Source organism: Lagopus leucura, unplaced genomic scaffold, assembly GCF_019238085.1.
Source record: "Lagopus leucura isolate 7727_CA_CO unplaced genomic scaffold, USGS_WTPT01 Super-Scaffold_100037, whole genome shotgun sequence".
NCBI lineage: Eukaryota > Metazoa > Chordata > Aves > Galliformes > Phasianidae > Lagopus > Lagopus leucura.
Genome location: NW_024962286.1, coordinates 5,177,359 through 5,192,074, shown reverse-complemented (window position 1 = coordinate 5,192,074; position 14,716 = coordinate 5,177,359). Strand labels below are relative to the sequence as shown.

At 48.6% G+C, this 14,716-nt stretch overlaps 2 protein-coding genes across 2 annotated transcripts; both read right to left on the bottom strand.

Moving 5' to 3' along the window:
* Positions 1 to 6,091: 6,091 nt before the first annotated feature.
* Positions 6,092 to 7,240, bottom strand: LOC122186414 (actin-85C-like). Its single transcript, XM_042883047.1, has one exon. It carries the CDS (start codon positions 7,223 to 7,225, stop codon positions 6,092 to 6,094), a length of 1,134 nt encoding a protein of 377 aa, XP_042738981.1. The 5' UTR covers positions 7,226 to 7,240.
* Positions 7,241 to 7,911: 671 nt separating this feature from the next.
* Positions 7,912 to 9,042, bottom strand: ACTRT2 (actin related protein T2). Its single transcript, XM_042883007.1, has one exon. It carries the CDS (start codon positions 9,040 to 9,042, stop codon positions 7,912 to 7,914), a length of 1,131 nt encoding a protein of 376 aa, XP_042738941.1.
* Positions 9,043 to 14,716: the final 5,674 nt, after the last annotated feature.

Genomic DNA, 14,716 nt, shown 5'->3' with positions numbered 1-14,716 from the left:
GAGTCGTTTCCATCAGCAGATGATGGCTCCTCAAGGTGAGTTTTTATCTAATTAACCACGTGGATGCATTTTGATCACTAAAATAGGCAACGCTGTATCCAATAATTGATGTGAATTTAATTGTCCTGGGGCGTTCAGCCAAAATGTAAAGCCTGGACTTAGGAGAGAGTATTTAATCAGGTTCCTTTAGGAATTAATTGATTAGGAATGAAATTAATGAAATGGATTGATGCCTAGATGTCCCCAGTGACACCAGCTCCCATGGCCAAAGAAGAAACAGGTACCCAAGGAAACGTTCCTCATTCATGGACTGGAATATTAGAAACAAAGCAGCTATGTAATCCCCCATGGAAAGAATTATTTCGGTTTCATGTAATCCCTCAGCAGAAGAATTGGAAACATTACAGACTGTGCTGATATTAGAGCTGGATGCACAGTGGTGCCAGCTGGAACAGGTTGGGAGCTGGGGAATTCCTTGGGACACTCGAGGAGAGAAAAATTCTGGAGTTATTTCATGGATTACTGTTGTTTTTAATCCCTTCCGTGGCTTCTGAAAGAAAATCTCCGCACATGTAGCTCAGACATGAAGGCTTCTCCGTAAACATCAACTGGAAACAACAGTGGTTGGATGGGACTCAAAGTGATGGGACTGCTATCCAGTGAGTCAGGCTGCTTGTTTCCAGGCTGTTTGGGGCCATCTGTGCCTCAGGGAGGGACCCTCCATCCTTTGCCTACGAAGGAATGGCAGGTGATGCTCAGAGGCCTGCTGACCACCCCTCAGCTGCTCTGCAGGACGTCCCCCCCGTGTGTGCTGACTGTGCTCCATGCAGGCACAACCAATGAGCAGCAGCTCAGCGCAGAGCTGGAGAGCTGAGCACCCCGGATGTGCTTCAGAGCCGTGGAGATGTGGCTCTGAGGAATGTTGGGCAGTTGGCACAGGGTCAGACTTGGGGCTCTTGGAGATCTTTTCCAACCTTACTGATCCTATGATTCTAATAGGGAAGATGACCGACTAGCCAGAAAATGTGCTCTTTGATAAGTGGAGAGTGATAAAAGCCCAGCAGCTCGGGGGCCGGTGGAGTCTTTCTCCCCACTGTTTCTCTTCTTAACCTGTATTTAAAGTTACTGAATGGGATGAACCCAGAATCTTGGTGATTTGCCCTAGGAAAGACAGAGCAGCTCTGAAACACAGCCTCTGTGCGGCAGCTGGAGCTGAGCTGGTTCCTGTGGCAGGCTGGGAGCCTTCCTTCCCCTCAAAAAGGAACAATGATCTCACGGCTGTAAGAAAAATCAGCTCTGACGTAAATCTACGGAATACAGTGGGTTTAAAACAGCACAGCTGGAATCAGCATCTGGCCTATTGTCTGGGGCACCTTGAGAGCCCCCGACTCCTCCCTCTGGGGGCACGTGCTTCTAGGAAACCTATATTACTTTGGCTGAAAGACAGCACTTCAGAGAAAGCCATCAGACCACCAGCACCGGTTTAATAGTTCTGCTGTGTTGTTCTGAGAATTACTGTTTTGTGTAGGAATTCGGGAATGACCCATAGAAACAACTTTGGCAGCGCGCGTGTTTCCCTTCGGATTTGTTGGGGTAGTGAAGGATCTGAGGAGTGGAGCGTTTCCAAATCTCCTCAGCTCATCTGCATTACGGGGCTGAGTGGCTCAGCAGCAGCTCCTTGGCTTGGCTGAGGCCGTGACGCCAGCAGGGCCGTCGATCCGAGATGTCCTGAGAGCCGTGGTGGTGAGCGGTGGTTGTTAACGCCACCAAGTTCCCCTCCCTGCTCCTTGGGGGGAGACATTCACTGCAAAAACAAGCAGTAAATCCTGCCGGGCTGCAAGCAGACTGATTAAGACAGATGCTCTGAACTTTGGGATAGCGAGGACGTGGTTCCGTGTGGCCGGCTGTGTGCAGGCTCTTGGAAGATCCTCCCTTCTCAGGCACAGGAGTGGGGTGGACAGCAGCACCACAAACCCTGAGAGCATTGCATGCCTGGGGCTGCATGCCCTCACTGCTCTCCCACGTTGTCCTGTGTGAGCATCAAACTGCAGACACAGAACCCATCACCTCGGTTGGAACGGCCATTACAGACCCGGGCAACACGCACACTGACTGTCCCACATGCTTTTCCAGTTAAAATATTTGGCCTGAGAACGTGGGAGGTAACGAAGTTGCATTTTGAGGTCTTTATGAAACATAGCTCACATCCTCTGATTTATGCTCCTTGGGACTCATTCTGTGTAAAGCATTTAGCTCGCTCTACTTTAGATAAAAGAAACATCTGAAGCATTGGTTGTTTTGGAGTTTCTCATTCTTTTCTCTCATATATCTTCATAAAATCTCAGCGCCAGACACAGTATTCTAAGTTCAGAGCCTCTCCTCTTGTTCCTGCACTCCCTTTTCTCCAGCACTCCCTGCTGCTGGCACCACTGCAGCCCTGGTTCCACTTTGCCACTAAGTGAGGACATGGGACAATGCAGAAAGCAGAGCATGGAGTGGCAGCTTCCCCTGGCTGGAGGTGCATTTTAACAGACCCAGTCCTGAACAGATGTGACAGATGCTTTTCTCCATCTTATCATGGATCCCAGAACCATTAAGGTTGGAAAAGACCTCTGAGATCTCCAAGTCCAACCACAACCAACCCCACTGTGCCCGCTGACCACATCCCTCAGTGCCACACCTCCACTGTTCCTGAACACCTTCCAGGAGGACTCCACCGCCCCATGGGCAGCTGTGCCAAAGCATCACTGTTCTTTCTGAGAAGGCATTGCTCCTGCAATCCAATCTGAACTTCAGCGGAGGGCCTCCCCTGCCCCATCCTTCTGCTTCTAACACCATTTGGGACTGTCCATCGGTGCACAGCGACCTCCACCACGCGGCTGCATGCTGGGTGCCCTGAGCAGCCACAGCTCCTACCGGCTGCTCCTGTAGTCATAGAGACACAGCCCTCAGAGAAATCAGAGTCAATTTAGGCACCTAATGCTGGGATGCCTGAGAGTGAATTGGTTTTGAATTAATCGAGTAAAACAAGGCAGTGAAAACCCACGGAACACGTTGGTGTGGAAGCTGCTCCTGGGGATGGAGCGACAATGCATACTTTACCCCTTGAATTTTTTATTAAGAGCTGGGTTTTTTTTTATTTTTTTATTATTGAATATGAATATTTTACACGTCCAAGTTCAGAACAATGCTTTTTTTGGCTGCCTCTGCACTTTTCATGGTTGTGTACCCTTGCATTGCATAACTGAGAGAGATCCATTTACACACAGGGGAAAGGGGACTAATGAATCTCAGCAACGCTCACTTTACTGTCTGTGAAAAAAAGTGCTCTGAAGTATTCCAAATTAAAGAAAAAAAAAGTCCACATATAAAATAGTTGCAAAGAATGGCTTAATAAAATCAGCGTGTGCATTTGTGCACATGTGGGTGCATGTGTGTGTGCAATGCCTGCAGAGCTGAGCATCACCATGGGGACACAACGAGGCTCCTGCATGGCTCTGCTGGTGCTGTGCTCACCTGTCCATCCATCGCCATCCTTGTGCTGTGCTCACACAGCCCAGCAAGGACCAGGGCAGGGGATGGGAGATTGAATAATACAGATAATAACTATTTGTCTAGTGGGTATTTGAACCCGGCCTTATTATTGTGCAGATGACAACAGGGAGGAGAGGGGGAAAGCAAGAGCTCTTGTGCATTTCTCAAGAGCTCATGGGCAGGGTGACAAGAACTGCATTGTTTTGGGTAATCAGCACGCATTGTCCCAGGCTGACACTGCTGCATACCAATAAAACCTTCAGATTCACAGGGAATAGGGAAAGTGCAAAATGATGAATTGTTTGACATTTAAAAGAAAATAAAGGGCTGTTGCTGAACTGAAACTTAAATGAGACTTGGGGAGGGAGAGGGGGAGGGAGGGCAAAATTACTGGGAGCAGGTTGAGATGCTTACGTGAGCTTAGTGCAAACTTGCCCAATGATTTTGTGTGTCTGATCTTCAGCTACTTTCCGAGGCCAGGCAGACCCCAGGCACTCACATGTACCATGAGCCCAGAGGACTGGTGGGGACAGATCAGAGGGATCACTTTCTGTGCCATGAGGGCAAAGGAATGCGGTCCCCAATCACTGACATCTTCAATGTGAAAATGCAGTCTAACTGGAGTAATGAATTCCCAGTGCCCTGCGCGGTGATGGAAGCACAAGGTGACCAAGGAGTGCAGGGGCTGATAAAGTCTCCTGGAACACATGCCAACGTCTGCTATCTCACTGCGTGCCCTTGAGCAAAGTCATGTCTCTGTGGTAAATGGAAGCAGCCAGGCCAAGCCAATGCTGTGGGTGCTACGTAGCCGTAATAACGGTTTGTTGAATGATTTTCGGCTGCCAGGAGCTGAGCCAGCTCCCTCGGTGTCGAACCATTTTGGTATCAGTGAATCCATTCCGGATGACACTGGGCAGCACTGTGCTCTGCAAGGTGACTCTGCTACAGGCACGCACAGCTCTGCTAGGTGTCACTCTCCAAACACGTTTCGTGTCTGCATCAGTTGTGCAGTTATCGCCTGTGCTGCTTCGCTTCCCTCCTTCCTGACAACCACCTTGACTTGCACGCTCTCTGGGGTTCCCTCTGCTCTCCAGCACTCTGCTGTTTGCATTCGTATTTGCATTAGATTATTGGAGCAGGAGTCTAAACACTTAAGTTACTGCAAATCCCTCCTCATATGGAAGTTCAGTGAGCTGTAAAATATTTAAACTGTCTACAGTCGTACCTCGTTTGTTTACACATATCCAGTGGGCTGCTAAAAGGTAACATACTGTAATAGAAGAAAGATCCAAGATCGCTGATTCAGATTTCATAACAGTTCTGAAAGCACTCTGCATACTTGCATTAACTTGATGCAGCAATGCTCAGCTCCACTTCTGAAGCTGCAGGGCCCAAGCGGAGCAGCAAAGAGATGTGTTTCACCCCCAGGCCCATTGCTTTGTGCTCCGGAGTCACCCACAGCTCACCCTCCCATCCTTGCCCATGTTCTCTGCTCTTCTATCTCCCCCTCCTCTTCTGCTCACCCTGCTGGGGAAGCACGGGGTTGGGAGCAGCTGAGTATGGGTTAGATGTGGCTCCATTCACAGCACTTGTCATGTCTTGTAGAACAGGAAAACAGCACCGGGATTCTTCAAAGCACAGGGAGGAGCAGAGGGATGGCTGATCAGTCCCAGGGCAGCAGAGGGCATCAATGAGTTTGAAGATTCACCTCCAGCGCTGAATGAAAGCAGACACGGGGCTGAATAATTCATAAGGCAGATTTCTTCTCTTTTCCTACTTGCACTTGTTGGTCTTGAGTGAACCCAACAAGTTCTCAGATATATCCTGGGGATTTTGGAAACAATTTTTGAACAACACACAAATCATAGCACTAATTAGGTTCACAAATGATGAGAAGATTTCTACTGCCTGATTCAACGTAGTGCATGTATTTGCAGATGTAGATAAAGATGATCTCTGAAAATACACCATTTCCTTACGCTAGAATATTAGTTAAATCCCACAGGTGGGCAATGTTTTGCATGATGTGACACAGCAAATCACATGGTGAGGCCACAGACGGCGCAGAGGTGCTCTAGGTCTTAGGCAGCCAGACGCACTTGTTTCCATTCTGTGGGCAAGACGAAATGTAGAGGCTCAGTCCTCTCTGAGCTTCTCCAGAACAGCTAGAAGCGATGGTGAAGGGTCAGCAAGCCCCATGGGCCCTCTATTTCTCCATCAGAGGTCTCCTTCCACTCTTTGGAGGTTTACGGTGCGTGGCAGGGAGCCAGCCCCCCAGGCATGAGCTGGAGGTGCCTCGTTCTCAAGTGTTTAAAAGTCTGACAAACTGTTTGCAGTTCTAGCAGGGATCAACACGCTCCTAGAATTAAAACCAACATCTTGGAGAGCAAAAATGCTCTGAACAAGGACTCTTTCTTCAGCCCAATGCACAAGGGATCTTTCTTTACTAAGCTATAAAATCACTTACTACAAATCAATTATTTTTTGTTCTGATTTATTAACTGCTCTCCAGCTGTTCAGATTGGCACTTAAGACAATTCCTGGACGGCCATACCTCTCAATAGAATCTTCTCTGGAGTACCGTTGGTCCGACTTCGCTGTAGTCTTCCCTGCTCACCCACATGTTGCGAAGCGACGTTAAGTTGGCGAGCAACGAGGCGCCGACCCACACGGAGTGCATCCGATTTTTTGGCGAGATGATCTTGATGCGGGTTGTGCTGGGGACTTTTGCCTGGAGCTCCTTCAGGAGCCTCTCCTTGAAACCTCGGAAAAGAGTGGAGCCGCCCACGAGCACCACGTTCCTCAGCACGTCCGTCTGGATGTGTGCGCAGCACCTGGCAGCGCTCTGCAGGATCATCCCCACCACCCCTGCTCCTTGGATTTGCACCTCTGCAGGTGCAAAAAGCGCCTCAGGAGCTCGGAACAGCTGATCTCCTGCCTTGACAGTCCTTCCATCAGGCAGCATGTACTCGCACATCAGATTTTCAGGCTTTTGCTGCATTTTTTTAATAGGATCTAAAGCGACGTAGCACAGCTTCTCCTTCATATCCCTGACTATCTCCCTCTCTGTTGGGCTCACAAAGGAGTGCCCTGTCTCCAGGAGGAGCCTGGCCAGGTACTTGGTGACCCCTCTGCCTGCAAAATCCAGCCTGGTAACACCCTGCAGCAGGCAGCTGCCTCCATGGATGGGGACGGTGACGGTGACGCCATCTCCACTGTCCAGCACCATGCCGGTGGTGCGGGCACAGGCATGGAGGGCTGCCAGCCCCTGCAGGGCCACGTAGAGCGCGGGCACCTGGAAGCTCTCAAACATCAGCTCAGCCATCTTCTCTCGGTGGGACGGGGGGTTGAGGGGGGGCTCGGTCAGCAGCAGCGGCCACTCGCTGGGTTTCACTCTGAGCTCGTGTTCGTACAGGTATCTCCAGATCTTCTCCATGCTGTCCCAGGATGTCACCATTCCGTTTTCCATTGGGTAAGTTAAAGACAAAATGCCTCTTTTGGACTGAGCCTCCTCCCCAACATACCAGTCCCTGTGCTTCATCCCAATCATGACAAACGTGAATTTGGGGTACCCCACAATGGTAGGAATAACTGAACGGGGTGCCTGCTCCCCTGACAGCCCGGCCTTGCACTGCCCAGAGCCATTGTCAAAAACTACCACTGGGGTCCCAGCTGCCGCTATACTTGACATTGCACACAGGATGGGCAGCACTGCAGCACCAGAAGCACCCGAGCATTCTGTCCCTGCATCACAAGAGGGCACAGCCCCACCCAGCTCACAAAGCCCACAGTGGCATCTGCCATGGGTGCTTGGGAGGGAAGCTGGGTGTTCACACTTCCCTGATAAATTGCGGCAGAGAATCAATGAATTTTTTCAGGCCCTCAGGCACAGAGGAGGGTCGGCTACAGTAATTGCATTTGCATTGATTTATATTTGGATTCTGTTTGGGGGTTTGCTGGGCTTTGAAAGGAAACATTTTTAATGAGGTTAGAAATAACATGCGATTTGGCTTTAGAATAGAAAAACCCAGATATTGCAAAGAGCTCAGAGGGAAGAACCTCCAGCAGAGGAGGTGTGCTGCTCCCTGAGTGGCTCCTAGAGAGGCTGTGTGACAGCTGGGAACCACTGCATCCCTGTGACTGTGAGGAAAGGAAGGAAGAAATGGTGAGGTGTATAAGCAGTGCTCCCCTTGGAGAAGATAAGCAGTAAGAGGAGTCAAAGCCCCGGTTAGCAATGATTTCATGCTTTATTTCCACAAAGGATTTGTCAGCCGGGAAATGCGCAGCAGTTTCAGCCCCCTTCTGCTCAGTCAGCCCTCATCAGGGCTCGCTGTTCACGCTTTGCTATGAAGACATCCACTTGGTCTGACGTTCTCCTTAACATTTCCTGTGGATGACAGCTGCCCCAAAATCCCTGTAGTCCCTCACAGTGATCCACATTGATTTGAAAGAGGTCAGGCAGGAGAGGATGGAGGCCCCGACCCACACGCTGTACTTTCTCTCGGGGGGTGCAATGATCTTCACGAGCATGCCCACAGGCACTTGCAGGTGCAACTCCTTCAGGATGCGCTCCTCCAGGCCAGGGAAGAGCGTGGATCCTCCCGAGAGCAGCACGTTGCCATACAGATCCCTGCGCACATCGATGTCGCACTTTGTGACGCTGTTGAAGAGCATTTTGTGCACGCCGGGTGCCTCAATGCCAATGTTTCCGGGTACAAAAAGGGTCTCTGGTGCACGAAAGAGCTGGCTGCCTATCTGGATGATGTTGCTGTCAGGTAATCTGTATTCTTTCATGATCTCTTCTGGACTTGCTTTCATTTCCAGAGCGGGGTCCAAAGCCACATAGCACAGCTTCTCTTTGATATCTTTCACAATTTCCCTTTCAGCGGTGCTAACAAAAGAGTATCCGCTCTCCAAAAGGAGCCTCATAAAATACTCTGTGATATCCCGGCCAGCGACATCCAGCCTGGAGACAGCATGGGGCAGGCAGTACCCCTCATAAATGGGGACGGTGTGGGTGACGCCATCCCCGCTGTCCAGAACTATGCCTGTGGTGCGGGCTGACGCGTAGAGGGCCAACGCAGCCTGGACTGCGATGTACATGGCGGGCACCATGAAGCCCTCAAACATGATCTCCGTCATTCTTTCCCGGTTCTGCAGAGGGTTGAGGGGGGGTTCTGTCAGCAGCACGGGTCTTTCGCTGGCGTTCACTCTCAGCTCGTAGTCGTAGACGTGTCTCCAGATCCTTTCCATGTCATCCCAGGATGTAACGATGCCGTGGTCAATGGGATAATTCAAAGTCAGGATCCCTCTTTTGGACTGAGCTTCTTCTCCCACGTAGTATTCTTTCATCCCAGCTCCCAGCATTGCAGATTTGACTCTTGAGCGACCAACAATGGATGTGATAACTGACCTTGGGCCACCGTCACCTGCGATCCCCGCCTTGCACAATCCAGACCCATTGTCAAAGATTACTGCTGGGACATCCAAAACGCTGGGGTCAAACATTCCTCACAGAACTGACAGCTCCCCAGAGCAGCTCACTGGCAGCGTTTTTCTGTTTTTTCAGTGTTTTCACTGAGTTTTAAAGGTTGGTCACCGTTGCCAGGGCAGCCTCCTTGGGGGTGTGCAGCCTGGGGGTGGGCATGTCTGCCCCCAGCTACCTCATAAAGGCCAGTGATAGAATAATATATTTCCCTGCAAGATACAGCATTCCAAACACTTCCCTGGAAATGGCTAGGGCAGCTGTGCCACGACTCCAGCCAGGGGAACCAAGTCCCATCCATAGGCCACAGACCATCAGAGGTATCCCCATACTGAGCCTCACAGCATCTGTTTCTCAGAAGGGCAGGTATTGCAAAATACATTTATGGCAATAATAAAAGGCTTCACACGTACCATGGCTTAGCTACTTACACGTAATTCTAAGAGCTGGTGAAGATTAGGATAGTTTTGCTGCCTACAGGTGCTAACTGCATTGCTGGTTTGCTTTTGTGCAGAGCATCTGCGCTGGAAGAAGGCATTTTGCAACGAATGCTTTTATAGGAAACTTCTGAAAAATACTTTTAAATAGGTAGAACTACGTTGGACACTGCCTGTGGCATTCTGGAGTCCTTTTTTCTATCCCAGTGCTCAATTTAAAGACTATTTTTTGGTAAAAACACAAAGGTGAAAAACAATCTCTGCCTCCTGCTGGCTTAAGAATTCCCATCAGCTTTAAGCAGCACCGTTTGGTGAGAAGGAATCCCTTCCCCTAATGAATCTCTGTGCTAGGCTGCTGCTAAGCTGACCTGCCTGCAAACAGGCACACAGCTGTCCTCCTTGCACGCCTCCCTTCCCCTTCAGCACTCTGCTGAACTCTTCAATGGAACGTTTTGAAAGAGGGTTACAAATGTCCTGGATCCTCACAACCGATCCCCATTTCGCCTCTCATTATTTTTTCCTTTTGCTTCAGGACAAAATTTCCCACAGAAGGAAGTTTCTGTGCTTTTGAATCCAATTGGGTTTGACAATCCAAATCCACTTACAGAGAAAATTTCCTCTAAAGAAAAAAAGTCACTATATAACTTCAGATCGAACCCTTGGCTACTGCAGCTTAATTGCTTCTCCTTGTGGCTCTTAATCCAGGGCAGCTTCAAAGCCAGGGTGGCTTCTATTAAATTTAATTACTTTTTCTTGCAGCTTGCATGGCAGAGGTGCCAGCTACGAAAGGAAGGTGGCTATGAATCGGAGGCAGATTCCAAACAAAGACGTACTTTAAACAGAAATGTTAAATGCAAGCAAATGATCCCCTTGTAAGGCGTTTACACCCCAGATGAGCCACTAAAGAGGAAAACAAGGGGGCAGCTCAGTGTGTGTTATTTCCATCCTGCCTGAATTCCAGACCTGTTGGCGTTAAACGCCACACTATCCATTTTAGCAATTTCTCTAATCCTCTTAATATTTGTGTACATATATTTCAGCATGGCACACTTGTTTTCATGCATGCTTCTATATTAATGTCAACAGGTGTCCTAATCACTTGAGACGCTGCTATATTCATCACACTGGAAGCCCCATTTAGTCCTCCATGGCCTGCCTGCAGCTTGCAGGGAAGCACTCCGTTTGGAACATGATGTTTGGTATTAAAACAGGGGAATGTTGACTGTGATCATTAAATGGCAGTTGAACCTAGGTGCGGGAATGCTCATCTGTTCCTTCATATTGCTTCTGACATAAATCGCCTTAGAAAGAGTATGTGGGATTGACTTTGTTGCTACAGGGTTTATAATAGAGTGATATTGCTGTGAGCTGCCTTTGCAGAAGAGACACTGGGTTGTAAAACCCAGAGATAGCAAAACATGCTATGGTTTGGGGCCATTCTTGCTCGCTTTATATATCGGTGCTGAGCACGTATTTGCACTTACTGGCTCGAGCATGTTCTTGTGCTTGGCTGCATCAAGTCGTTGCTGGGCTCCATCCTCCTCCACAGGTGTCTTCTGTGTGATCCAGGCTGTGATGCACTCTGGAAGGTCTCCATTTCCCTGTGGTAAAACCAATGGGAGAAGGATCAGCTCACTCAGCCTGTGCCAACACAAACCCCACACATGTAGCATCTATAGTGGAAGGAGTAAAAACCTAGGCAGGATCACCATCAGAAAAGAGACACAAGCAGGACCAGGCACTGGCTGAGAGATGTTCTTCTCCCTGCTTTGCCACGCCAGATTATTTTGGGATCTTCCCCACTTTTTCTTTCTTAATTACCTACAAGCTCGAGGAAGGATTCAAGAAGCAACACAAACCTTATGTTTAGAATACCACCACATATGGGGGACACAAGGGAAAGTGTCCACCCTTCTCCATGCCCTAAAACCCTCAATTGGTGGCTCAGTGCACACAGGGGTGGAAGGCCAGGGAGAGAGTGAAAGGAATCAGGGGCAGAACGAGCTCCCAGCCAGCAAGAAGCAGTAATCACCATCACAGATGCTTAGCCCTAACAACTCAACAAGACCCCTTTCTTCACATAGGAGCTGTGTTTGATTGCTCCCATACTTGTTTCCACCCAAAATCCCTGTTTCGCAAGGTCTTCGTGACACTCCAAATATCCACAATGCTCTTTGAAGTTGAATTTTAATGTGTTTATTGACACCAGTTATGATATTTCAAAACATATGGCCTACAAATTGTTACCATGCACTCCTGGTGTTTACAGTAATCCCCATATTAAAACAAACTCAGCCTTTCCTGATGATTTTATATCTTCTTGCTGACTCACTTGCCTGTGTTTATTTAAACTCCTGTTGAGCTTTTTTTCAATCTATATATATACATATATATTCAACACTTTTGAAACACAGAACAACTATCTGCAGATTTCATATACTTCAGAAACATTTTGCATCCATTTTTATGGGCACCATATGGCCCAAGCCCTCCTCTTCAGTCCTCCCTGCAGATCCTTGATGTGCAGCATGGCTTTCCCAGCACTTAACCCTGCACGTGCAGCTCAGGCCTGATCACAGAACCACGGGATCATTAAGGTTGGAAAAGACTTCCAGGACGATCCAGTCCAAAAGCAACCCAGCGTGCCACTGCCCACGTCCCTCATCTCCACCTCCAGGGATGGGGACTCCCCACGTGGCTGCACCTCTGCCTCACCACTCCTTTGGAGAAGAAATGTTTCCTACTACCCAACCTAATCCACCCCCAGCACAACTTAAGGCCATTCCCTCTCATCCCAGCAGCTTGGCCCAGAGCTGCCCTCTGAGCTCTGTGTTGGAGTCTGCAGGCAGGGAAGGTTTTGGAGGAGCACATAACTGCCCATCCAGAAGGGTTTGGTCAGATCTTCCTTCCTTTCATCCATCCCATGAGGGCACCTCGGCTGTGCTGGCTGACATCAGGAAGGAGAGAGTGCAGCCCGACCCCATTAATGGCCCCAGAACATTTCCAGGCCCTCTGGAAAGCAGTGCTGAACAGAGGTGTTAATTTTGGCAGTGAACAAAAGCACCGGGGGAGTAAAATCAATGTTCACTAAATAGAAAAAAGGAATCTAAACGGAGGGAAAACACATTCATTTTCTAATTCCTAAAAGGTATTCAAGGGAGGGAAGTGAAATTGTAAACAAATTATAAAATGTATAAAAAATTACAACTCGTTGCCTGTTTAAAGGAGACTTAAATTACTACACTGCTAAATTGGAACAGCTCTGAGGACTCAGTCATGCTCCTCTACTCTTTAGACTCACAAAGTCTTGCTGGTATCTCTAGGGGTGCCTGGATTTAATAGTAACATCTAAAATGCTGTAAACCCTGCAAGTGATGAACAACTGGGAAGGTGTGGAACCCACTGGGATTCAAAGTTAATTCAGACAATTTGGAATTCAGCATCTGAGGACTACTCAGACTTATGCTATTTTCCACGTTGGGAAAAAAAAATGTAAGAGCTATAGCGAGGAGTGATATAAATTATGCATGCATAAAAGACTTTGGGTTGAAAATTAATGCATTTAAAATAAATAGTCTCGGCCATTTGAAAATGAAAAGCCCAGGAATCAGGTAACACAATTTCACCAAGCTGAGCTCCAATCACTCAGCCACAAATGAACCTTTCCTGGGGAAATGGCAAAGCTGAGGCCACAGAGAGCTCCTGCTCCTACAGGCTGCCCATGAAGAATTACAGGAGGAAGGGAACTGCGGTTGGACTTGATGACCTGTGGTTGACGATCTTTAAGGTCTTTTCCAACCTGAGCCATTCTATGATTCCATGAAAGTCCCCTATGCCAGATCAAGGGTGGTGCTCCAGGTCTGCCCATACCAGAGCCTTTGCAAAAGACAGCAGTGATGCTGGGATTTTGAGACAGGAAGAAAGGGAAAGCACAGCTCTACCCTTGGAACGCTGTTAACTCAGCACTAAATGCACCCTGAGCCGCTCTGGAACCTCGCTGTTACTTCTAACTGTGCTCCGATGGCTGCTGGGCTTGGGTTTATGCTCAAATCATTAAAAGCTGCATCTGAGGTATGAAAGCAACAAGTGGAAAGCATTCCCATGAAATATGCAAGATCTCTGGAATTGAGCCAGTGGTTTAGGTCAAAACTCAGTCACATGTCCTGCTAGCTGGTCCGGAACATCCTTCACATCCAGCTAAGCAAACAGCGTGCAGAGCCCTGCGCCAAGTGCCAGCTCCAGCTGGCATCCCGGTATGCTTCATTCTACAGTTGTTGCAGTTTTGGAGGTTATGAAAAGTTTACTAATGAGAAACATTTCAGGACGCTGTGCCAGCAATTTGGGCTGAGGGAAGAGCTGTAATGACACGAGCATATATAACTGGTGGAAAGTCTGAAACATCAGCTCTGTGCCTGTAAATCCCTGCAGCTCCGAACACGGAGAGCAAGCACACAGATTTCTCTTGAGATGTTTACACTCTGCTTTCTAAATATTTAAAACCATTGATGAAATTAAAGACAACTCTCACCGTGTTTTGTTCCTCAGTTATTTGGTCCGTTTTGGTGTGGTTCTCCTGTAAACATGAACCTGATACAGCCAAAGAGCACCGAGCAGCCAGGCTTTCTTAGCAAACAGTTTCAGTAATCTACAGGAATCCAACGGACCTTCCCAAATTCTGTGGAAAGTAACGCATTGATGTGATTTCTAAGGAAGAAACCCTTGCAAGCAATGCTGGCCGTGCACCAGCACAACGTTCTCGTGTCTCATGTTTGGCAGTCTGGTACTCCCCGTGCTTGGATCATTGACCTGAGCCATACCTACGTGCTGCCACCAGTTGTGTCCTTGTGTCCTCAGCATCTGAAACGGCAGAAGGAGCAGCTGTGAGCTGCAGAAGATGGGGCTGGAGGAGCTGCAGGGCAGGACCGTGGTGTCTGCTCCAGACACAGAGCCCCTGTGGCCAAGGCTGAGTGCCAGAGGAGAGGCAAGGAACCACTGCACTGGGGTCTCACAATAAAATGATCTAAAGAACTTTCCCAACCGCTGCGCATCTCTTTCTTCCGTTTTCCAAGTCGTCCCTTGGCTGGTGCTCCAGCTGGCATCCAGCTGATATAAAAGCAATACAACTACGGATCCCATGGGCTTTCTAGCAGAATATTCAACATATTAGAAGAGAAGGCAGAACTAGAGAAAGTGCAAGCAAAACCCCTGTTCCCATCTTCACCCTAAGACAGTGCTCGGGGGCAGTAGGAGCGCAGTGTTT

What these genes read in the sequence shown, in the direction of transcription:
- LOC122186414 (XM_042883047.1), bottom strand. Translation starts at nt 7,225, where the DNA reads ATGTCAAGTATAGCGGCAGCTGGGACCCCAGTGGTAGTTTTTGACAAT.
- ACTRT2 (XM_042883007.1), bottom strand. Translation starts at nt 9,042, where the DNA reads ATGTTTGACCCCAGCGTTTTGGATGTCCCAGCAGTAATCTTTGACAAT.